Source organism: Thunnus albacares, chromosome 14 (assembly GCF_914725855.1).
Source record: "Thunnus albacares chromosome 14, fThuAlb1.1, whole genome shotgun sequence".
In the NCBI taxonomy this organism is placed as follows: Eukaryota; Metazoa; Chordata; class Actinopteri; order Scombriformes; family Scombridae; genus Thunnus; species Thunnus albacares.
In genome coordinates, this window is record NC_058119.1 from 21,453,108 (window position 1) to 21,478,870 (window position 25,763).

General features: G+C 39.3%; 1 protein-coding gene across 3 annotated transcripts in view; it reads left to right on the top strand.

Annotated features, from left to right (window-relative positions):
• camkmt (calmodulin-lysine N-methyltransferase) overlaps positions 1–25,232 on the top strand; it is a 121,314-nt gene extending 96,082 nt beyond the window's left edge. For 2 of the 3 annotated variants that reach the window (XM_044372307.1, XM_044372306.1), the window contains exons 10-12: positions 11,522–11,585; positions 13,806–13,937; positions 21,816–25,232. In XM_044372307.1, coding sequence (XP_044228242.1) covers positions 11,522–11,585; positions 13,806–13,937; positions 21,816–21,914 — 295 coding nt within the window. In that variant the 3' untranslated portion in view covers positions 21,915–25,232. The remainder of the gene's footprint in view (positions 1–11,521; positions 11,586–13,805; positions 13,938–21,815) is intronic. The other variant, XM_044372308.1, reaches the window with a different exon arrangement.
• Positions 25,233–25,763: the final 531 nt, after the last annotated feature.

Genomic DNA, 25,763 nt, shown 5'->3' on the forward strand with positions numbered 1-25,763 from the left:
AAATGCATTATGATTTTTTTTGTGCACCCTGGACATTCATTTGGCCTCAAGAAGGTCCAGGAAAACCATTAGATGACTCTCAGGGCAAGCAGGGATTGTTTTAGCAGAGGAGAACTGCTGACCTTGACTGGTGATTTTGTTGAACGATGAAATTGGGGACTCGGAGGACGCCTTACTCTGCTGGAGGTCACTGAGGTAGTCTAAAACTCTGCGGTGTTGAGGTGCCAGCAATGGATGAGATTCACTCTGAGATGTAGACTCAGGATATGATGAGCTGTCTTGACATGTCTCCAACTTCAATGGAGGTTCAGGATGCTTCCTAAGGACAGAAGGACAGGCATGGGGGATCCCTTTAAAATAAAATAATAAACAGGAAGGTGTGCTGCTATTATTTGGGTATCACACTGCTCATCCTCCCTGGGAAAGCTTAAGCCAGGGTGTTGGTAAGGAGGCTCTTTCCTGGTCATGGAACAGTGGACCAGCTCCTTCCTTTTAAGCTGTTTCAAACTTTTAGAGGTGGGTAAAAAGCATTTATGTCTGTTTACCCTCCACCACACACCTGCACACTCACACACACGTGCACACACAAACACACGCTCGCTGGGAAGACTGACATGCTGTTGGTTGAAACACAAGTACTTGAATACTTTCCAGCTTCACAAACACTGAACAAAATCAGCTTGTGTACAGTTCGTGCGCATCTGTCTGCTTGAGTGTGTGCTAAGTGCAACATTAGCAAATGCTGTTATCATTATTGTAATGTCACGGTCATTACATGTAATAGTGAGGTACAAAACCCAGAGAGAGAAAGAGATCAGGCAGCTAATAGAGGATATTTTACAGTGGACTAGGGTATATTAGGGGTGGGCCCGAATGCTAATACGTTATTCGGCAAAGCACAGTGTTTTTGTTTGTTTTGTTTTTTTTAACAAATACTTGTCTCATAAAAATATTTTTTAAATTATTTGTTTTTGGGAAGAAAAAAAAACATGTCAAATATCAGTGCACAGGTCAGTTACATCTCTATCTCAGTCTCTGTCCTCTACTTCGCTGTTACGTCTATCAGCAGGTCTCAACGAGGGGAGTCACATCCACCTGCTACATGACGCACATTTCCTAATTTGGACATCACTCCCGGGTGGGGATAAAGCTGAGCTACTGACACACGCAAAGTGCTCCCAAGGGATTCTCCATAACCTGTTGTTCCCCTTCTCCTTTCCACAAAATTAGGTTATAAAAATTAGGCAATAAATGAAAAGTGCAAAGCAATAATCGCCTTTGAAGTTCTTCCCTACATGTTACACACTGTGCTGTCTCTGTGTTATGGGTGTATAAATCAGTAAAGTTTTAGCTCAGTAGTCGGTGCAGTCGTCTATGATCTGGGAGACTCCAGTTCGAGACCCAGTGTGTGGACCTCCTTCGTAAGGTAGTTTATTTATGAACACTTATTGTAACATTTAAAATTTCTAAAATTAAAAGCGTAATAAAAACACAAACAGGATTTTGAAGCCTCTTTCCACTTTTATTCGAATATAAATACAAATATAAATACTAGTAATTTTGCTGCCTCAACAAATACAGATACAAATACAAATACTGGGTTCTCTGCACATCCCTAGTGCATATGTAGTGTATATGTGTGCAATAGACAGAAGCAGATAGTGTGAGAACAGAGTAAATTGCATGTGCATTTTTAGATATTGCAGGTTCTTCAGATTTCCCATTTCTCTCAGAAGAGATGCCTGCTTTAGTCTTGTGTGTGTGCTGTAAGATGTTTTTTCTGTGTGGTGCCATCTTTTCTGCGTGGTGTATGTAAGTGAGTGATTGTGTGATAATTGCAGTGGTGGTGGTTGAAGAGTGATGGCTGACCGATTAACGGGCGCGTCATTGTGATGATCACCTGCGAAAAGGTCAACAACGTGGCTTTCGCTCCGATTAATTATGGCGCCTACTGGTAGCAGCGGAACCACCACTGAGAGGACGAGAGAGGAGAAGAGAGAAGAGAGGAGGGGAGTGAGGAGAGGGGTTTGGTGTAACATTGTGTATCAGTTGTCCATTATGTGCTAACTTCACTGGATATCCTGCCTTTCCTTATAGAAAGGTAATGGAAAAGCAGAATTGGCAAGTCTTGGAGTGCATTTTGCCGTTAGTGATATTATTTAAGTGCCTTTAAAGTATGAATTTGGTACCCCTCACCGCTTCACCAACGTTTTAATGTGATGAAATTGCACCACTTAGACAAGATGTTATGAGCTGCCTCTCTGTGTGATGTCACAAGTGTGAAAAATAGTATTCAAGGTCTGAAGTGTAGGTTAATATACTGCTAGACCTAGTCTCTGGATATTATACATCAAGGCCAGTCACAATGGCTGTTGATTAAAAAAAAATGCTTACAGTGCCAGTCAAAAGTTTGGGCATTTGATTGAGAAAGTGTTCAAACTTTTGACTGGTACTGTATGTCAAAAGACCGCTGCTGAAATCGAATAAACTTTAGTGAAAGAAACCACCAGTATGCTTCATAGAGCATATATAGCAGTCATACATAGGTTATAAATATGAAAATGGCCTACCACTGCTGCTTGCAGTCATTTTACAGAGTGGCTGATATTAAATCTTACTCTTGAAATGCACTTCTTGTCCTTCTCGCCATGCCAGTTTAACCTGTCTGAGCAAATAGAGCTAAGACACATTTCCTCATCATGGAACAAACAAAAAGGAGATGTAGAGTAGTGGAGCTGTAAAAGATGATAGAAAAACAGTGGAGGGGATGAAAGACTGAAAGAGAAATTGAAGAAATGAATGAGAAAAACAGAAGAAAGGATTACGATTAATGTCTTTTTTTTTTTTTTGGTCTTACAAATTATAGAAACATGTAATTAATGACACGGTAATCAACAGAGAGAAAGACAGAGTAGTGGAGAAAGTGTGGTGTTGTGGGGCTCCTTATATCTGTGTGTGTGTGTGTGTGTGAGAGAGAGAGAGAGAGAGAGAGAGAGAGAGACAGACAGAGGGATTCCTGCAGTGGGCATGTGGGTGGCAGAGAATCCTTGGCTTGGATTTTGGCATGTGTGCTTTTCCAAAAGCTGTCCATGTGTGGGCACTGAGATAAAGCCCTGTTTATGTGTGTGAATGTGAATTTGTGCATGTGTGTGCATTTTTCTCTGTTTGTACTATACTGCCCTACAAAGGCAAACCGCAGTAACTACGCTAACAATGAAACTGAGAAAAATGGCTTCAAAGTTTTTTGACTGTCCAGCTAAATGTTTTATAGTGGCTTAAAAACCACGACCAATTATTTCACCTGTGACCTCAAAAATGCAGATATTGCATTCTACCTTTGTATTACCTTCAACAGATATATAGGTTGTGCGAAGGCAAAGTGCAGTAACTATAATCTTAGTGTCTTCTTCCTGAGAACATCTAAATTTAATTTGATTTCTTATTACATTATAGTTGTGTTTGTTTTATTGTTTGCATGTTTAAAGGTGCAACGTGTGAGATTTGGCCATGTGATCCAAACAAATAGGGGGCAGCATACCTCCCGCCAACCATCACCCACCCCCCACCCTTCCCCCCCAAACGCATCACCCCGCCACCATTATCACTCACTGAATATAGTCTAAAACTTACTCTTTACAGTGAATCTGTGTGTAGTTGTCAACATATCAAAATGCTACAGAGACATTAGAGCCAGCGGTAAATTACAAAAGAGCTGCACAGATCAGAAAGCGGTTGCACCACAGAGATAAGTTACAACATAAATCTAAGTAACAACTAAATAGTTACACACATGCCCCTAGGGTAGGTGTAAATCATCAAATGTCACAGAACTCACTTATGGTAATCAACTAATGGTAACTAATGGTTTTCTGCCACGCTTCATCATTTTTTCATTAATTGCTGCCATTTTACGACACAGTTATCCAGTAGAGACCTAATTTATTGATATGATATTTCAATATCGATCCAGCTTACTACAATGTGCTACAAGGCCAAATGGCTTGGCATGCCAGCTTACAAAGCTGGTTCAACTCAGTGCAGTTCATTGGATCAGCTGACATGATCAGCTGATGTCTCACCTCGCCAGCATCTGCAGCGGCGGCTGGCTGCTCCAACAACGTTAGTGCAACTTTCGAAATAGGTGTTATTTGGATGAACTGACCACATATTGGGAATCTAAATAGTTATTTTCTCACCTGAAAAAATATTAAAACTTAATAAAGTGACATATTGACAGTCAGTGAAAAGTACAGCAGCTTTCAGCCTGGCTCATCTCCACCACTGCTGCTCAGGGCAGCGCTACTTCTCCTTCCTCATGTTGGACTGAGGGCAGACTGGATGCTACAATGACTCACTGTCGCCTCTCAGGCACAAAGTGGTATTACAAGACAGTACGGGCTGAATGGGTCCAGAGCTAGCTGGCCAGCGTGCTAACTTCAGTAGATATCTCTGCAACACAATACATCAACGTCTTTGACATCACGTCAAAACTGTTATTTCTTCACATTCTGTTGATATTTTTAGTCCATTTTTGATTGTTTCAAACTAAAATTATGGTGAAATCTTACACATTGGACCTTTTTTAATAAAAAGTTGAAATCGATCAAAAATGAAGAAAGAGTCAAGCAATCCTAAAGTATTATTTAGTTAGGTTTAACCTATTAAGTTGGCTTGATGTACTTATTTTATGTGAACCATTAAGCATTAACTCCACGTACTGCGGTTTGTCTTGGTTTTTGGTTAGATTTTGTAGTTACTGCAACTTTTGCATAATTTTTATTCAAAGATAAAGCAAGACTGAACTTATACAATTTGTCACAAGATAAAACAGACATTTTTTCAGCCATAACTCAGTTTTGACCACAATTGTAGTTACTGCAGTTTAGCTCTGCAGGGCAGTGTAGAGTATTATGTCATTAGCATCTTCTGTACGTTCATGCGTGCACTTTTTTTACACACTCATTTAAGAACAGACTGTCATACTGGATTGGATTAGATTAGGAATTTTGGCACATTACTGAAACATACACACACAATCATGTCTTTGAAAGCTCTATGTGATGACTTGGCACAATAGCAACACCCTGGACAGAAGGTCAGAATATGTAATGGCAATCTGTTGCACTTAAGATGATGTTGTCATACGTCATACATAAGATATCTGGGAAGTCAGACCTGATTTTGACAAAATTTAGGATAATAATGAAACTTCAGATTAGAATTTATAGATTTAAACTGATTTATTGACAAATAAAGTATGTACTAATAAAGTGTGCTTAACTTAGATAATAATAATAATCAACAATCATCATAATGACAATTATTTTCAGTAATTTCCCCAAAGATACTGCTGCCACACTTGTTTTTGTTTGGCTCATTTTAGATTTAAGGTCATACAAGAACCACAAGTCCTCAATCAGATAAATATATAACATCATAGCTACTGAATCTATCATAAAACCCAGTATTTTACTTGTATTGCATACTAGTAATGCATGCAGTATGAATATATACCCTTACACCTTAACCCTTAAATATCCCCTAGGGGATCTGAAGCTTAGTTGATGATGTCATATGTTTCCAATCTGACCCATTGCAGCTCTGACAACATCCTGCATGTTAACATACATACGTGTGTAAGCAGACAAATATAGCAGCAATGAATTGACACACACGCCCATGTTGTGCACCTTGACCTTCAGTCAGTTTTGACTGTGGCGTTTGCTGGGTTGTCCGGGGTGGGAGGGGTCAGCGTGAGACAATAGGCCTCTGACAGTCTAGGGGGTCAGAGGTGACCTTAAAGGGGAAGACCACTCAATTTGTGAGTCCATAAATGTTACACTGACATTACTACCATCAACTTCAAATCACTTATACTGAGTTCACTGTCATTTTGCCTAAAGGCTCGCTTGATGTAACATGCAGTATGTGTTTTTATTTCTTATGTCATGATGTTTTAGTAGTAGTTATTTCATCAGTAATGACGGTGGCTCTTTTTTTTTTTGTCTGTGACTTTAACTGTTGCCCTCTTAACGACACGTTGTCCTTCCCCTGCCCTCAGAGTGTGTGTATGTGTGTTTCAGCTGTCACCTCCACCCAACTAGCTCACTTCCTTGTTTTCCTTACCAGTCACTTTTCCCGTGAGCTGGTATCTGTGGCAAAATAAACCAAACACAAACCTCTCACCTTTCAAGTCAAATAAACTTCACACTTCTGTCTAACCTTAGAAGAATAATAAACTTTACTCGTACGTACACACATCCTGGTTTCGTTAAGAGCTGGTAGTGGTAAGTCTTAATCTAAATTTCTTCCATGTATTCTGAGGATAGAAATAGATAGATAGAATAGATAGCTAGCTAAACTAGCTGTTATGTATTTTTTTTAACAGGCAATTTAACAATTTTTAACCGGTAAATACACAGAAAGATCATATCTCTATTGGTAGACAAAGAGGCACAGATACAGAGAGGACAGGCTGTAACATGCAGCTCTCCTTCCTCACTGGGATCAGAGGATTTTGGATGTGGAAAGGTCGGAGGCTGTGATTGGAAAGTTACGTCCAGATTGCCACTCCGCTGGCCAGTTGGAGGGATGTGCAGGATTATGTCAAATCTGTACTGTATTGTTGCATTTTAGTCAAATTACTCCACTCTCATCTGTGATAATAGGTGTACACACACACACAAACACACACACACACACAGTGCACTACTTACTTACATAATGGATTGAAATTTGTCATTGTGGATACAGAGACAGGTGTTATTTTGTTTACATTGATTGGAGTTGATTTGGGCCTGTGGTTTTGCGTGTTGACTGTATCAGCTCAATTCAAATTTGCTTTATTGGCATGAATGTCACAACAACAACATTGCCAAAGCATCAAGAATCAATGAAACAAACTAAATACATTATGTGTGTTGTGTGTGTTTGCGTTATATTGTTGTGTTTATGTGTATGTATTTGTGTGTGTGCATACAAATAATAATAATAATGATAAGTGATTATGTTCACAATTAATTTATCAATGGGTCTTGTTTTGATGTAGATAAATGACAAGAAATTAAATCATTTAGTTATTGTAAATCAATATATTTGGCAGGTTTATGAGTAAACAAACAAACAACAACCCCCACAAAGATCACTATTCGTTTTTTATTTTTCAGTTTCCACTTGTTGTTGATGAATTTTGCTGCAGTCATTTCACATTTGGGGATTTCTCCCAGTAAAAAGGGGAGTGCCTGTATGTCTGTTTTGGATTCAAATTCAGGATTTATTTTGGTTATATTTGAGAAATGTTTCTCCCTTAAAGTTTGGTATTTTGGACACGTCTGTACCTCTCCTCTGTCACACTGGGAGCAGAGTCTCTCCTCCTCTGGCAGCCAGCTCTCTCTGTGGCGGCCCTGAGAGAAGAAGGCTGTTTGTTTGTCATCAATCTTTAGAGCACGTTTGCTTTTTGTATACATGTCCTTAATTAAATCATATGTTTTCCCCCCAAATGCTATTTTCAGTTAGCCTATAGAAAAGGCCCTCATGCCAGATGGAATCAAAGGCTTGAAATCAACCAAACAGGCATAGACCTTTCTTTTCTTTATGTTTAAGTCTTGATCAATTAAAGTGTGGAGGGTAAATATATGGTCTGTTGTGCGGGAATTTGGCAAGAATCCAATTTGGCTTTTATGCAGAATGTTGCGGTCATTAAGAAAATAGACAAGTAGTTTATTAATGGTGTTACAGAATATTTTTCCAAAGGTTAATAGTGACACATATCCCCCAGTAGTTATTTGGGTCATAATTATCTCCTGATTTATGAATTGGGGTTATTAAACCTTTGTTCCAGATGTCTGGAAAAGCGCCAGCTCATAGAAATGTATTGAATAGTTTGAATATAGCCAATTTGATTTTATAGTTTGAGTATTTGATCATTTTGTTGAGGATTCTATCAATTCCACAAGTCTCTTTTTGTTTTCAGGGATTAGATGATTTCTACTCTTGTTCAGTTATTGGGTGATCTAGAGGGTTTTGGTTATTTTTATCGCCACCTCCAGAGTTTTCCATTTAGTGTATATATTGTATTGATCATTGTTTTTTTTATAATAATACTATACAATTCACAAGTGATTAATCCATGTACTGCCATGTTGAATTACCAGTTCATCTTGCTGGTTTTTGTTTAGGGTGTTCCATTTTTCCCAGAACTGGTTGGATGTAGGGTGTATTTGTATTGTCATCTTAATGAAGCTGTATGTTCTGGTTATCTGGGTCTCTATGTTTTTCATTTGATAACCATTTGTTATTGTTTATTTGTTTAGATTTTTGTTTGGAGGGTTTCAAATGAGATAATAAAGCCAAGTGATGAAAACTTGATTTGATTTTGTCCACGGCAAAATTTACAACAAATTTATTATTGGGGAAACATTTCAGACAGAAATAAATCAATTAAATCATACATTTGTTGATTTTCCAGTGCCTTTTGGTACTTCCCAATACTGTCTGATGTCCATCTATATGAGTACGTAGTGTTATAGTCTCGTGATACCAGACAATTGGAGATCTTCCTGCCTACCAATCATCTGGGGATTTCTAAGGTAGTTAGGTAAGATAGTTGCTTGAACGGTGCTAACAAACGTACACCCCTTACATTTTGTCAAGGACACACCTTACCAGAAATGATGTTCTCCCCCCATTCTCCTCCTTAACAATGAAAGCTGGGAGATTGTACCATTGAACCATAGTTACACTGTGCCCTTTTCAGATAGACTGTGATCTTGCTGTGGTCCAAGAGGGGTGTAAAGGGGGCTGACTGTGAAAGCTCTGAGAGGCATTGAGTCTAGATCTGTAGTGACATAGTCTACTATACTACTGCCAAGAGCTGAACTATAAGTGTAGCGACCAAAAGAGTCTTCTCGTATTCTGCCGTTGACTATGTATAGACCCAGAGTACGGCAGAGCTGTAAAAGCTGGGTGCCACTTGTATTAGTAAGCTTGTCAAAGCTCCAGGTAAGTTTCCCCTGTTTGAGCGTTCAAGTCCCCACAGATCAAAACATTTCCCATGATTTTGAAATGGTTTCCCCCTCAAGAATAGAAAAAATATCTGTGTTGTAGTGGAGGGATTCTGATGGTGGTATGTAGATTGTACACATGTAGACATGTTGCTCAGTACAAATCATCTCTTTGTTAATTTTCAGCCAAATATAGGATTCTACTTTTTTGATCATTTCAATTGAATGAGTCAGTTCTGAATTACACCATATAATCATGCCTCCTGAGTCTCTTCAGTGATTTTTTTGTTGATGGGACGATAATCTCAGTGTAGTCGTGAGGCCGACCAGTGGAAACATCTTCTCTGCACCATGAGTCTTTCAACTCTCTATTAGAATCTGAATTTCTGCTTTTTTAAACCAAAAGCAGATTGTCTAAGGCCTTGAATGTTCCAACATTTTGTAAATGATTTCATCTCTCAATGTGATGTGTTTAAAAACAAGATGAACACTGAAAAAAGAGGAAAAGAATAAACAATAAGTGAACAGATAAAATTAGAAACTTTAGGTGACATTTTAGAGTGTATCTGGTGTTAAATACTGTTAGAGTTTATGCGATTGTCATTTCACAATTCATTTAAAATGATAAACATCATGCTTAATTAACTATTAACTACCATTTGACATGCGCAGTAACACCTGCAACATGAATCCTAAAATACTGTTTTGTAAAATCAACTTGTTTTCAAAGGGCTTGCTTATAACTTTTATATTTTCATGTCTAAATTACAAGGCCAATGACATCACACACATAAATGAAATAAGTGGTCACTGTTCAGACTTAATTGATACTTTTACTAAAACTAACATTTTTCTTTCTTCCCATTGAAGCTCTCAAAACTGTTCTTGAATTCCTAAAATGACTAAAACATGTTTGTCTCATACTGCAATGAAGAAATGTGTTGGGATCACTTGTCCAAGCTTCTTCCCACCTCCTTGTTTCTGGGTTGGTCTGCTACTTTATTTCTATTATATTTTATTTCAGAGTGTAATCATATAATTTTATTTATTAGATGCTGATGTACAGCAGAGGAGAGACTGTGACTGACTTACCTAAATTTGCCTCTCGATTAAGTTATTTCTTCTGACTCCTGACAAGAGAAATACATTGACAGTCATAGTACAAGACCCAGGGTCTGGCATATACAATAATTTGTTTGTAATCCTCAATGACAGACACTCCTTCAGACTTATAGAGTCTTTTAGTCATTATTTTTTATTGTGTATTTAGACAGTTGGTGTATTGATAGTTCTGCCTTCTCGCCCCCTCAGCTGGTCAAGTTTCCACCCCAACATATACTGTATAGATAATATATCAATGTAAAGCTGAGGTGACCAACATCCTTGAAGCCTTCACAAGCATTTAAGAGTGCAGCATCTCTGCAGTTAATAAAAACAATACAGATGTAGGCTCATTTTTTAAAATACATTTTGCCAGTTGAACATTTTTGCTTAGTCTTTATTTTGGTGAAAATAATTTCAGGAAAATAAAAAAAATCCTCATGTACTGTACCTTATGTTATTATTGTACTTGTACAAAAAGACTAAGCTCTATTCTCTATTTTCCATCTTTCTGTAGTTCATCCTATTGAACCCTTAAAAAATGCCTTTATAGCTTATATAGTCGTGACTTCAACCAGAGCCTGTTCTCTTCACATCATCCAATCCTCTTCTCCTCATTATCACTATTTAAAACACCTTTTTTCCATGGCTACACTTAAATCTGCACACACACATACTCTCACAGTTACTGAAACAAGTACACATACTAACATACTAACCTGTATGTCTTCAAACATGTGCAGTCCACTCAACATCACCCTGATAATCTGCTATCAATGCATTAAACTAATTATTAAGTTATAACTTACTTATCATTAATACAATACAATACAGTGGCAGTGTGATATATGGTACCTGCATTATTTAAATGTTGTCATGTCTTGTGGGAGGTTGTACATATGGAAAAAGGTGCATGTACAGCACTCTCTCTCTTACACACACATACATCTTACGGTACAAAGATGTTTAATGTAGAATATAACCAATTCATTTTATTTGTTAACGTTTGCTAGATTTTTTTTCTTTACTCCTTGTGTTTATTGTTTTTGTTCTTATATCTTCATATTAACCTGAAATCGCACACTCCAGGTATTAATTCCACAAATTCAAGGTGCTTTTGCGTCTCTTTGAAGTGTCTCAGTCAAAGTGTGTATGCGTGCGAGTACACACGCGTGTGTGTCTACTGTAGGCGGTGGTATCTGCATTCTTCTCAGTGCCTCGACAACAGGCTGAGGTGAATACACATGGAAACTCAGACGTAAACAAAAAGGAGGGCATCTTACTCATGCAAATTGTTTTTCCCCTTCTTCCTGTTGGTGGATTTATTTGTAAACAAAAGAAAATAAATAGCCTGCTGCTTTATCTGGAGCTGCTATCGTAAGAATGCATTCTAACCTGACTCTCCCTCTCCCTCTCAGTTTGTTTCTCGACCAGTACAGAGCCAGCCTGGTTGATGCTATAAGGAGATTACTGCACCCCAACGTAAGTGTGTGTGCATGTGTGTGTGTGTGTTTGCCTCTGTGTGTCTACTGTATATATCTCTGCTTATCCCCTCCCTCTAAATCACCTCCCACTCTTCTCAATCATAATTAGGCCTCACCCAAAACCCCATACACATTAATAGTCTGACAGGATTAATATCATGTAATGCTTTAATGCTTATTATGAGCAACTTGAATGCATCGCTCTGATCTCTCCGTCTCTCTCTCCTGCCTTCCCTTAATCATAAATCCGAGGCAACTTCTCCCTTTTGGCCTTGCGATAAGACCCCACGCTGTGACAGCCAAAGCAAATGGGGGGAAAAAAAGCAAAAGGCTGGAAGAGATAGGGTTGAGATTTCTATTCATCTGAGGGAAGTGGGGTGTGTTTTAAGTACGGAGGCCAGGCTGGTATAGAGGATGTCTGTTTGTGAAGAAGAGGTGAAAACGGCACTGAAGGGAAGGAGATAGGGAGGGAGGAGATGACAGAGGAAGGGAGAGATGAGGGAGGAATGGGGGAATGATGAAGGTATAGAGAAGACGGACAGGGAGGAGAAATACAGGAGGGAATTTGGCTGAGAGAAAATGGTGGAAAATACGTTTCTCTTCTTCAAGCATCCCAACATGGATCTTGTTAGAAATATTTTCTAAATGGCAAACTGGAATCATGCTTGTCAAAAATGTACTGTTTTCAATACAAAGTTATTAAAGGGTGAATTCCCCCAAATGACATAAACAGATATTTTGTCACTTTCCTTCAGGGTTATTTAGCTGTGCAGACAGATTTGGTTTAATGTACCCAGGTTTAGAGATATCAGTCTCTGAAAAAATTCAACACCTCTTTCCAGAAACAGTGTCCCCATTTCTCTGGACAATCCACAGAGTTTTCACTGGAACTACTTTCTTCTGAAGAAATAAGAAAACCGCTGACCACATGTTCTGTAGATAATCCAGCCGAACTGGGACACTGTTTCTGTTGTATCTTTGAAACTGAAATCCCATTCACTTCCATTGTATTGGGGTGAAGGCACATTAAACAGAAGATACCACTAGAGGTAAGTATAAATATGCTTTTTCTTATTTGGATCTTTAAAATCCAGTTTCTTTATTACCTGTGTTGCAAACAGCAGAGGTAACTAGAAAGACTAGAGGATAATGTTAATATTATGTTTAAGTCGTTGTCAGCAGTGACACACGTTTCAGACGGTGACATGCGCAGTAACACCTACAACATGAATATGTGTCTCGGTTGCAGTTGAATGCGGAAGCTGCTGCGGGCTGATGGCAGACATGACATCTGGCCATTGTTGTACATCTGTGTGTTAAGTCTCTCTTCATGTCTCTCTCTCTTTAATCCAGCGGAGATAATTCGGGGGCTAATATGATTTGAGTGTCGGCCATCAGACTGTCGCTGCCACAACAAGCTTTGCCAAATATTTAATAATTTGCTAAGATGATTAAACAATTAACAAAGCAATTAATTCTCCCATCTAATGGCACTAATTTGTTGTTTCTGACAAAGGTGGTCCATCCGGTGGGCTGGATCCCCTTAATCAGCTGATTAGTGCTGGGAGGAATTTTGTCTGTTTGTTTGCTTTTGCTGCTTTTTTTATGATGGGGGTGCAGAATAATACAACTGGATATTCAGATGAAAAATCATCTGTCAAACGGAGTGATCCTGCTGTTTTCACTGCCTTTGTGTTCATTTAGCTTGTGTTGTGTCAGTGTGTTATGTTGTGTGTGTCTGTGGCTGTATGTGTGTGTGTGTGTGTGTTCATCCCTCTTTGCTCCATTTAATTAAAACAATAATAACATGATCAACATGAAATAAAACTAAAAGCTGAAGGATTTCAAAGAAACTTTGAACCTGTTGATAATCCTCTTAGTATTTGCGGGACGTCTGTGATGCGCGCGCACACACAAACACTCTTTCTCTCTCGCTCGCTCTTTGTCTTTCTTGCACACACATGCATACATGTCACATACTTGAGTAGACAAATTCATACCTACACGCGTGTGTTAACATTTCCAGGGTTGATTGGATTAGTGGAGCTTTATTTTTTTTTTTTCCTCTATCATCTAATAGAGAGACATACTGGCAACTCCCTCTGTGTGTCTGTTTCTTTGTGTGTGTAAAAATTAAACAATGAATGTTATGAAAAATGTGCGAAGTACCACATAAATGTACCGTTCGCTATATTCATTATTCAACTTTTCTATCCAGGGCATGGCGTTGGTGTTTGCCCCGCTGCGAGGTGAAACTCTGGGACTGTTTTGTCAACTGGCCCAGCAGGCCGGACTCCGCGTCTCTCAACACCAGCAGTATGATGCTCAGGTCTGGGATGTACACTTAAAGGTAAGAAGCGTGTCCAGAAATAGAAAGACACTCAGGCAGTCAGCATGACTTCAGAACATTGTATCTCATTAAAAAAATAAGACTTGAATCAGTCGCTGTTTTGGTAAGAGAGATGACTACATGATCCAAACTGATGCTATTAAAGTATGCAGGCAAAGCACTCATACATGAATTTAGGGTGTCACTTTTTCATGTAACTGATATAAGAGTTTCACATTAAAAAGAAAGTGTGACTATATCTATAAATAAAATAGTACCAGTGTACATGATCATCAACTTCCTGGTTTTGAGGTTGTTTCTTAAGAACGTTTTAAGGTTATTTGTGCTGACTATCAGCTGAACAAGGCAAGATTAGTAAAAATGTGTTTGAAATGATTTCACAGACTTTTTCAAGTCCATCTTAATACAATACTGACATGCCATATGTTTCATGACAGAGTTGGTTGGTTGCTGTAACCATTCCTCTCCTAACAGGCCTTCAAGCTTTTCCTATCTTATGTGACTAAACTGTAAGAACTGGAGGACAAAATCCGCGTTTGATTAATTTGCTTCAGCTGAACTTTTACAGTGACCAGTTTACATACAACACAATACAATCATACTTTCAATTTACATACATACATGTGAATATTGTATTGAAATACACTTGAAAAAGTCTGCTTTCCTGCCTGATAGGTTGACAAGGATGAAAACATGTTTGACGCAGCTCAGTTGTTTTCTTGGAAAAATGTAGAATCTGTTGCTACCTGATAAAGAAACCAGCAACAAACCTGGACTCTAATAACGTGCACTGTGCTTTAATAAAGACTAACCAATTAACCTGTTGTTTGATGATGCTTCGTGAGAGACACCAGAGAAAAACCAAGCTGCTTTAACATGGCACTGTAAGAGAGAGAGAGAGAGAGAGAGAGAAGGAGAGAAAGGGAGAGTGAAAAAGAGAAAAGGAGCGACAGAAAGCATGAGTAGGCAGTGTTAAAAGAAGTGGTGTCCAGCTGTTAACTCCATTACATACACAGCTACAGAAGAACAGGACAGCAAGGAGTGGGCTAAATTGGTGCACACACGTTCATCTACGCTGGTGGGACAATTGGACAGACCGACCATTAAAGTGCCTGTCAAAGTGGCCTGAACCTCAGTGAGGAAAATTTCTCTCTCTCTCTGCCTCACTCGCTCTTTTTCTCTATTGTTTGTCCATCACTAAGTTTAGCAACGCAATCACTTGCACACTGTATATGTAAGTCACTCTGGACCCTTTTAAACTACATTTAGGGTGAGCACACATTAACAGAGGAGATTGACTCAAGACGGGTTTAAGACTCACGTCACATATGGCCTCATCTTCTCCCTGCTGTGTGAAGGTCGGCCACGCAGCACGCCTCACATGTCACTGCGACCAATGAAAGTTTAGCAGTGTCTGTTACCAGTATGAGTCAACCTTGTCTTGTACTAGGACCACCTAATTCCATCCAGATATAAAATTATATGACTGTCAGTGCAAAATGTTAATTCTGAACGTATCTGCAAAATGTTTACTATCATTGGTTTCATTTGTTTACCCTACAATATCCGATCCTGGCAACTAAACTATGATTAATGTTTTTATGGTTAATTTAAGGCAACTAAAAAAACTTATGTTAAGATTATGGGATGATCATGGTCTTGGTAAAATATTGAAAAATGCCTTTAAATGTGATAGAGAACGCACTGACTTTTTTTTTTTTTTTTACTAATTAACCAAACCACAGCCTGTGTTTTAATAGACTAAACCTGACAACACATTGGACAAGAACCCTGATCTTTGGTGTCGATATCCTTAGTACAGTGACCCCTGACCTTGTCTGTATGACTTCTGTGCAGAGTATAAGAACATCACATTTCCTGCATTAAAAAAAAAACATTGGCAATTGACCAGTCACATATTACCCAAAACATTTGGCAAATTAAATTAGTATTAAAAATATTAACATATTTGTTGCATTTATTCTTGAATTTATTAACTAACGCCAATGAACTACGGACAAAATACAGTTTAATATTCTTTTTAGTTTCCCCTCTAATTGAGCAAACACTTTATTTAAGAACATGTCAGGTAAAAGGAGAACTATATATAGAAAGAGATCACATCTGAACCAAAACAAAGATGATTTGTGAACAAGCATTAGATGAGAAATCATATTGTAGGCAGCAACAGAAGAGCTGAAGTCATTTTAGATAAAGGACACAAAATTCTAGAAAAGGAAAAAAAAACTGAGAGGCAAAGAAAGGAGAAAGAAAAAAGAAAAAGGAAGAAGTTTAGAGGGACTGAAAGAAAGAAGAAGCCTCAATGGGATTAAAGTGGATGCTGCCATTGCCTTAAATTTAAAAGAAATACAACTTTGTTTGAAAAAGCTTCAGGGAGAATTGATTGGGCCTCAAGGCCGCAGAATACAGTCATTTATTAATCCTAATGGTTCAGCACCTCAGCCGCTTGGGAAAATTGCCACTCAGACCTTTTTTAGCGAGGAGAGTTGCTTGACAACAGCGTGCCTACAATGTGAACAGTGAAATTCAGACGAAAATTGATGTGGGATAAAAAAAATAATAAAAAAAAAAAATTAAAAAAAGGATTAACCTTAAATGATGCCGTTTTTTTCCATTTGTTTTGCATGCAAGGGGACTGTCAGAGCAGTCGGCTCACTCTTGAAATGCACACTTCTATCTGTGTCACACAAACACTGTCACACATACACACACACACACACACACACACACACACACACACATACATATACACAGTGGGGTCAGGTGCTGCGTGTGGATATGAGGACAAGTTGAAGTGCCCCCCTCACATCTGAAGGTGATTAAGTCTCCTCTGCTTATCTTCTGATGAACACTCTGAACAACCCCTGTGTGTGAGTGTGTGTGTGTGTGTGTGTGTGCGCTTGTATGTGCCTGACTGACCATTTTAGACACACACACACACACACACACTGTGCACACAGCTAAGAAACAAGCTATATCACAATCCCACACAAACCAGACATCACTCAGACAGCATATTGGCTAGACATTACACACAAACACACACACTACATGATGATATCACACCGAAACATACACTACCACCATGGACAAACACACACACACACACACACACACACACACTCACACATCCAAATGAGCAGCTGCTACTCATTTGCACTACAGATTAGCTTTCTCCAGCTATATTTATTTACTTTCAGGACCAGGGAGGACCAGAACACAAGACAAAATGCATATCAGAACCTACAGTGGAGCACACATTATGGATTTTCTTTCACTGTGGCTTAAAACAATCAAAGACTCACCAAAAGCTTGTGTATCAGTTTTGAGAGACAACAGGCACTGAAAAGCCTATATTTAAATAAAAATAATAATATCGAGAAGGGGTTTAAATGTCTTTATGTAAAAAAAACTAAATTAACTTTAACTGTCATTGCCTCAGAGCTTTTTTAAAGAGCCATTTTTTGAGTAAACATTTTCATAGGAAAATGTTTAGGACACATTAGTGTAGTTTAAACAGCTGTGACATGGGTTTCAATGGGGAAGCACGGTTGAAATCACTATCACAATATTCATATTTCACATTTCTGTCACAAAAAGGAAAATATATGCAAAAAAAAAAACAAGTTGTATAGTGTTCACATCCACCTCCAGTTGGGTATAGGTGCAGGACAAAACACAACATACAATGGAAAATTAGAAGTTGTCCTGACACTGAAATGTACTGTACATATATCATGATGTGATAACACTGAATGTTGATGAATGATTATATGAAATTATCTCCCAACCCTGGTGTCAAGCCAGCAGCATGTTTCAAATCAATTTGTTTAAATCGTCACACGACCATTGTCCCAACTCTGCCTGCAACTGGTCGTCAACATCATCTAATTGGTTGAGTTTCCACATGTGTCATTTAGGCTGTGTGTTTTGAGTTGACTTTTTTTCATCCTCCCATAGCGACTCACAAGCTCCTCCATCTGGCATGGATGTCGTTAAACAAACGTTTCAGTGAAGAAACCTGGCATTCCTCTCTGTGCCAGATTTGTCTCAAATTTGATTCCCGTTTGGAATATACTGATGGTTTTAATGTTTGCTCTGTGCGTGTGTGTGTGTGTGTGTGGAAAAAAAAAAAGAGAGCAGGGAGTGTTTTCTAGCAATTCTCTACAAACCATCTCTAGACCCCCAGCTCGCTGCTCTGCAGTTTTCCAAACATACACACACTTTCACCCACTGACACTAACACACTCAAGGGACTGCCGACAGCAGGCAAGCAGGTCCGATGTGCAGCGGGTAGTGTGTCTAAGAACTGTGTGTGTGTGTGCGTAAGGCGTGTGCTGGGACAGGCAGACAGGGCTAGCGCGTTATCCTCTTATCCCCACTGTTGTGGAATAGAGAGGCAAGCAGCTGGAGGGACTGCAAGCAGCCTGATAATGCCAGCGCTATTTTCTAACCCGCCATCTTAATCTTGTTACTCAAATGGTTGTGAAGAGAGAGTCATGAATTTTAATTTCTCTCAAACGCAGATACACACACACACACACACGCACACACACACACACACACACGCAAAGAGAGTGTGTGCACACATGTGTACATCCCCCGTCTTTCCCACATGCATGAATAGTATCCCCACTGTGTCCATGCACTCACACTCTCTTCCCTGCCTCCTTCTTTCTGTCTCCCTCCTTCACTCCTTTTCTCTCCCCATCTCAGCTGCCTGGCTACCTCCCCTCCCTCTCCTCTTCCTCTGACATATCTTCCTTCACCCTTCTCCACTCTCCCTCCCTCAGCTCCCCTCTATCTTCCCATTTCCTACATCACGACCCACTTCTCTATTTATTCAAGCCTGTCCTTCTATCCCTTCCTCTACTCATCTCTCCATCCACCCAATCCCTCATTCTCTGTTTCCTAATCCTGCCGAGAGAGACCCCAGACATCCGGTTCATCCGTCCCTCCCTTGTCTCAGAGCTCCTTTCTCTCTCTCTCGCTCTCTTTTTCCACCTTGTTCACTTTCTCTCTGGTGTGCACAAGCAGGGCACGAATAAACGATGGAGGGGGGGGGGGGGGGAGGGGGGGGAAGAGGAAAGCAGAGACATATAGAGGCAAAATTAGAGCAGAGAGAGGGAGACAGAAGCTGGGCCTAAAGTGGCAATAAAATAAATGACTTGCACCTTGGAAAGGAAAAAAAAAAGAGAAAAGATTGTGGGGGCGGTGGGGTGGGGGGTCGGGTTGAGAGCCGATTTAGCCAGCCACCCATGAAGCTGATTAGGCAGCCTGCGATCAGGAGGAACAGCTTTGCTTGTTAAACTTTTCACCTCTGCGAGCTCTCAGCCCTCACCGCGTTAAGGTCCCCCTCCCACCCCCCAGCCCCCTCGCTCTCTCTATTCCTCCATCCTTCCATCTATCGCTTCCTTGCTCCTTCCGCCTGGTAGAATTTGAATGTGAATACTGGCTGTGGTCCCCATAGCAGGCTTAGCACAGGGGGCAGGCAGCTGCCCCTCCACGCCCAACAACCCCCTGGGCCGTCTGCTCTCTCTCTCTCTCTCTCTCTCTGGGGGTCACAGGTTCAACCACCGGCCGGTGCCTGGAGGGATGGCCACAGGAAGATAACACACATGAAGGGCACCGGCGGAGAAGGGGAGGGTACCAAAGGACAGAAGGGAGAGGCAGACATGAGCAGTTTGTTCATTTTCACCAAAAAGGAGAGAAAGTAGAAAGATGCAGAATGAGGAGAGGTGGTGTTGAGGTTGGAGAAGATCTCACACTTTCTCAGGACAAGGTGTGGGAAAAAGTGTGTGTGTGAGATGTGAGAGAGATGTATCAATGGAGAATGTGAAGATGCACCTCATAGGTATCCATTTAAATCACACAAACTTCCTATTCTCTGGATGTTGTGTCATTGTGGACTGTATCTACAAGAAATGTTCAAAACCCCCTTTTCTCTGGTTTTACATCTATATACTTCTGACATACCCGACAACCTGCAACTACAACTGTATGTATAAAAAGCAACTTTCAGGAAATTTCTGCTTTCAGCCAGCACCAACAATCATTTAATTCTCCATCTGATGATCGCAAAGTAAAAAGCAGAATAATGTAATTCATGTGAACTTGCATGTATCTGATTTGCCAACACTGTGCGTTGCTGATGACATCACTTTGCGTTACAGCAAAAGTTCAGTCAGATTCAACTTTTTTCAGTACTTGTTTTTTTCACTGGAGTCCTCTGTGTTGGCAGCCCTGCAGTGGTCTCATTGAAGTGAATGAAGAATCTGCTTTTTTTTTTTAAAGCAGTTCTAATGTTGGTCTGAACATGCCCTAACACCCACCTTAATTAAGCTTCAGTTCTCAAATTATGTCAAATGTCCATAGTCCTGTTACCTTTTTGTACTCCACCATGACTACACATGTAGACACAAACTGTACAGCATATCACATGCATTTATAACTATATAGGCTACTGTCCTGTTAATGTATTATAGTATATGTGTCTTAATACAGCTGGATAAAGAGAGAGACCTACAGGGGCTTATCTTAGAGCAGAAAAAAAATGTCCACAATCACTTTAATTAAGGAGTAAAAATTACTCCTTTTAAGAATGAATGACATCACGGTTTTATGATTTCACTTCATGACACTAAGCTGACGTTAACAAAATCACGTGTTGTAGTCTTTTAGTTATATTGTCAAAAACATTGAAAGCACTTACATGCTGATCTAGATATTTTTCTAGATGCAGGAAAAAATGGAACAGAATAAAAACAGCTGCAACACACAACTTGATTTTCACTGGCACCACAAAAAAGCCCAGTTTGTTTTGGGAAAAGCAGCGTACAGCCACTGTTTGAATTGGTGGGTTTGGGTGGTACGGACGGTCACCTGCATAGCACTTACATGCTGCTGACGGGGGTGTGAATTCGGGGTCAGTCTGAGTTTCTGTTTGTTTTGAAGAAACCTTTTCACACAGTGCTCCCCTATCCCTGTCTCCTCATACACATGTAGACACACAGACAGTCACACACACTCACATGAGCAGACCTACTAAACTCACTTTCATAAGTCTCTGATCATTTTTGCCAGACACTGGGCGAGCTTATTAGTTGGTGCATGCCCAAACTGCCAAGTCTGCTTAAAAGGGCACTGAGTGGGCACCACATGGGCACCCCACAAAGCTGTGTGAGAGTGCTTGTGTGTGCAGGGGTATGCACAAATCATAGTGATGCCATGTGACATACTAAGACAGTGAAATCTCGAGAGTACCTAACAAATTATTGGTATTATTCTGCATAAATATACATAAAAATTTGTGTACAGGTGATATGTGATTGTGGTCCTGTGTGCCAGCACCTGATAAGCTGTATGACTTACAGGAAGCTGTAATATTTCACCCTAACCTTTTTAATGCATGTCTCATAAGGAGTAAAGTTAAAGTTGTTAGTTTTTTTTTCACATCATTATTAGTTTTCCTAATTTTTTAATATACATATGCAAGTTTTGATGAGCAGCCAGTCTTCAACATTAGCTGTTTTTGAGCTGCACTACATAATTACACATTACCTTTATCTAATTGTTCATGTTGGAGGTATGATTTTCTTGACAGGGTTTTCAAATTAAAGGTTCACAGAGAAGAACGATAAGATAAGAGAAACGTTTGATTTTAAAAAAAAAATATTTAAAATGTGTAGTTTTGGGGGAATTTTCATCTTTAATTTAATAGGAATTGAGGGAAGAGGGAGGGGGGGATGACGTGATGTTCTAATTATGTGGTTAGTGTTTTAAATCTGTTGGTTTAATTCTCTCTATAATATTTTTTAGTCTTTGTTGTTAATACTTTTCATGTTGTGTGCTTTTCAGATGGTGAGAGAGGGAAAGGAAGCATACGATGAGAACATCCACTATCCTCTCCTCATCACATTGACCAAAGGACCTGAACCTGTCAGCCTCACCCAGTAAACCAAAAACAAGTGAGCCCTCAGCTCTACACAGAACCACTCCATGTGCTTTAGGATGTTTAAGATGGAATGATGCCTACCCAGATTTTTGCCAGCCAATGTGATCCACAAGTGATCTGAGGGAAGAGGAAGAATTGCACCAGAATTAGCAGTATTACAATACAGTCAGGTCAGCTTTGTCTGAAGGTTTTTTTTTAGAAAATCAGGTTGTGGTCATTGATACTGGCCTCTGAGAGGATTTATTATCAGATGGTGCAGAGCTATGGACAGTATTTGAGTGTGCGTGTTTTGTAGTTTGAAGTGTGAACTTTTACTGTAGCTGTGGACAAAGAAAAGGAGAGGCGGATATATATATATATATTTTGACCTAGTATGTTTTAACCATCTGCCATTTGCCAAATAGCTATAGTCAGTTTTCCAGTCATCCCTTTAATCAGTTTACCTTGTCATCTCATCGGTTAATCAGCCATCCAGCACTGCCAAACAGTCATCCTTTCAGTTAAAAAGTCCTCTGGTCAGCCAGCCAGGTAATCCGTTAGGACACTGTCAGCTATTAAACTATCTAGCATGGCAGTAAACTATCCAGTTATCAGTTATCATTCCAGCCAACAAGCCAATCAATCATTTAGTCAGTTACCTGGTCGTTCAGTCAGTCAGTTGCACAGACATTTACTCAGGCATTACTACTGTAAGTGTCAGTTATTCAATCAGTTGGCCCTCTTTAACTAGTCAGTATTAACCTATGCCACTGTGTTTCTGGCCCCAGCATGGAAGCCAGCTCTAATTCATTAACTATCACAGGCTGTAGAGCCAGCTGACAGTTTCTTCCATGTTTCCTTTATTTCTCTTTGTTCCTTTCTTCCCCCGCTTACATTCTTCTATTACAATTCACACATCTCAGTCAGAGGTCAGTATTAAGAACTTCTTTTGTGCATTACTTACAACAGTGCATTAACATATTAAGGCAAGTTCAGCAGAAGGGGCAATTGTTGCTGCCCAGGTGCCTACTGCTTACATAGTACACAGCAACATCGCCATGGATACAAGTAGTCCACAGTACATCACAGTTTCATTTTACACAGCTCTGTTGGTGTTATATTCTGTGTTTGAACTGCACAACAGACACTTGCCCTGCCTATACAATTCCACCAACATCGTTTCCAACTCCTGCTCTACTGTTGTGTCTGCTGTCATGACTCCTGCAGCTTGCATTGGCAAGAATACTCGCACATAACTTGTAATGGCAGCCTGTTCATCACATATGTGATGACAAGTGACCCTAATACTGTGGAATAGGTTTTTTAAAATTCTTTGATCCTTTGGGGGGTTCTTTTTTATGCAGACTTTTAAATGGTCTCTGATCCTCAATGTCCTCTTGATGCGGCAGCATCAGGTTCCAGTGGCTGTTGGAGACAATCTGCTGTCTTTCTCGTTGGTGTGTTGAATACAGTGTCCAACGGTTCCGTGACCGCAGTGACTCGTGGGCAAGTCTTGTCTCAGCACTGCTATCTCTACGTACAGGATCTATTTTTGCCAGAGCTGCTTAGGTCCTTGACGTGTGACCTTAACTTTGGAATGTATATAAATGCCTCTACAGTATTTGTCTATATTTACAACGGACATGTCTGAAGCAGGAGAAGGTGTGTGGCGTACAGTAATTAAAACAAATAAAGAACAGCAAAGTATCAGTTACCACATAGATCAGAAATGAGCTGCAAATGTGTTTCCAATATGTTTGTAAAGAAAAGACTGACTCTGCTTCTAAAACGCTTCTACACAACAAAGCCGCATCCAGAGGACATCCAGGGTTGAAATATGATTTCCAATTCATAAACTACGTGCATCCATAGTTCTTAAAAAGTCCCAGAATCTCGTAACAGCCTCTGGAGCAAAAAACTTCATACTATTTCAGACCAATTTTACTGTTGCATTTGTTCTTTTTTTATCAGCATAATTAACTATTTTACTCAGGTGTATTCTCATCCATTCAGCTGTTTCCTGTTTCTTGCAGTTTTTAAAAAAAACATCAAGAATCAGTGGGTCACTCAAGCCTAAATTTGTACCTATCACTAGTAAGGTGTGTCCATATTTCACTGTGATCCATTGCTGTATACAACAGCTAAGAAGCTATGCAGTATAGTATCTCCCAGTGGCTGCGGTTTATATTTCTCATGTTAAAAAGAAAAAAATTCAGAAAGAAAAAAAGAGGTATTATAAGTTAAGCCAGTTTTATCAGTGGTCTCGATGCTTTGAAGACTGAAATTGCATTGCAAAAACTTAGAAGAACATTTAATTACATTTTTATCTGTAATGTAGTTTGCTCTATATCTTTGATATCTGTGGACTGACACATAAATACCATCCCAACTGTGACTGTGTACGGTGATTTCATCACTGTCTAGTGTGACATCACCACTGCTAACAGTGATGTCACTGCGTTGCTGCTTCTTGCGACATCACTGCCTTGATTAGTTTAAACATTTTTACCTCGTGCACCCACGATTTGCTGTGATGTCACATTTTAACAAGGTGATGTCGCCACTTCTTGTTGTGATATTAGTGCTGAATGCTGTGACACTAACTATTTCTCACTGTGACATCAGCAGACAGTCAAGGAACCACTGGCATGTATTTATGCCTTCTTAATATCATCAATAGTGAGATATCCAACTGTCGGCATAGATAAGACAACAGATGAGGCTCTGTGTTGCAGCTAAGAATTACTGTGGACAAACATCGTACATTACAACAGATTTATGTCACTCTATTGGGGATGTCTCAGCTAGGCTGTTATTTTAATTATCAATCAGAACTCATAGAATTGTTAAACAATTGCAGGCCATGTCCACATGAATCCAGATAAATTTCAAATAAACTGGTTCTTGGGTTTTTTGTTTGTTTTTGGCCTCCTTTACACACTTTTTCCCAACCATCAAAAAAGGAACTTAAAGAAAATTCTCCAATTTCACTGTGTTAACACACCACAGATTTAAAAAGAAATTAAAAAATGTTGATGTATAATTATGTGAGCTGCTGGCCAACGTTTTATGCATGGCTGATAGCAAAGCTTTAAGCAATTTTTAGATTATCTTAGGTCTTCAATGTGCATGGCAGACCAGAAAATTTCAATTATCTACATAAAACTTAAATTAAATATTTGAATTTATCCTTTTTAGTGTGGACATGGCCTCTTATTCTCTGTTCTATGTTCAATATATCAATTTCCCCTCTGGTTCACTGTAATCGATGGGTTGAATGTTGTACTATGGGTGGGTTATTTTTGTGAATGAATAAAATTAAATACATTTACTTCAAGACACTTTGGGACTCCAGACTTTTTTTTTGCATTTTAAATTGTCCATTTGAAAATGTACAATGCACAATTTAACACATCAACTTTAGCTTCTGCATTAGTTCATTAATACAAATTGCTAAATTATTCCGTTATTACAAATAAATACTAATTAATTTGTAATAAATATACCATAAAACAAACCAGAAAACACAATTCATACTCCTGTATACACCTTGTAGACATCTATAGATTTTCTGTAACGATAAAAAAAAATTTTCTCAAGAAATGCTTCGTTAACAAAGCTGCTTGTGAAAAACGTGTGTGTTCCCTTATTAAAAATCCAGTGTTAAATGCTCACAGATGTAATAAAGTTTCCTTCAGGCCCAGATCGGCTGTGGCCTGTGTTTTAAACACAATGGCCTCCTGCATGGCTAAGCTGGTGCCAGACATGGTAACACACACACACACACATACACACACACACACACACATAGACACACATACATATCAAGCCCGGTCAACAGCCTACCCCTCCACAGGAAGAAAAGAGAGAGG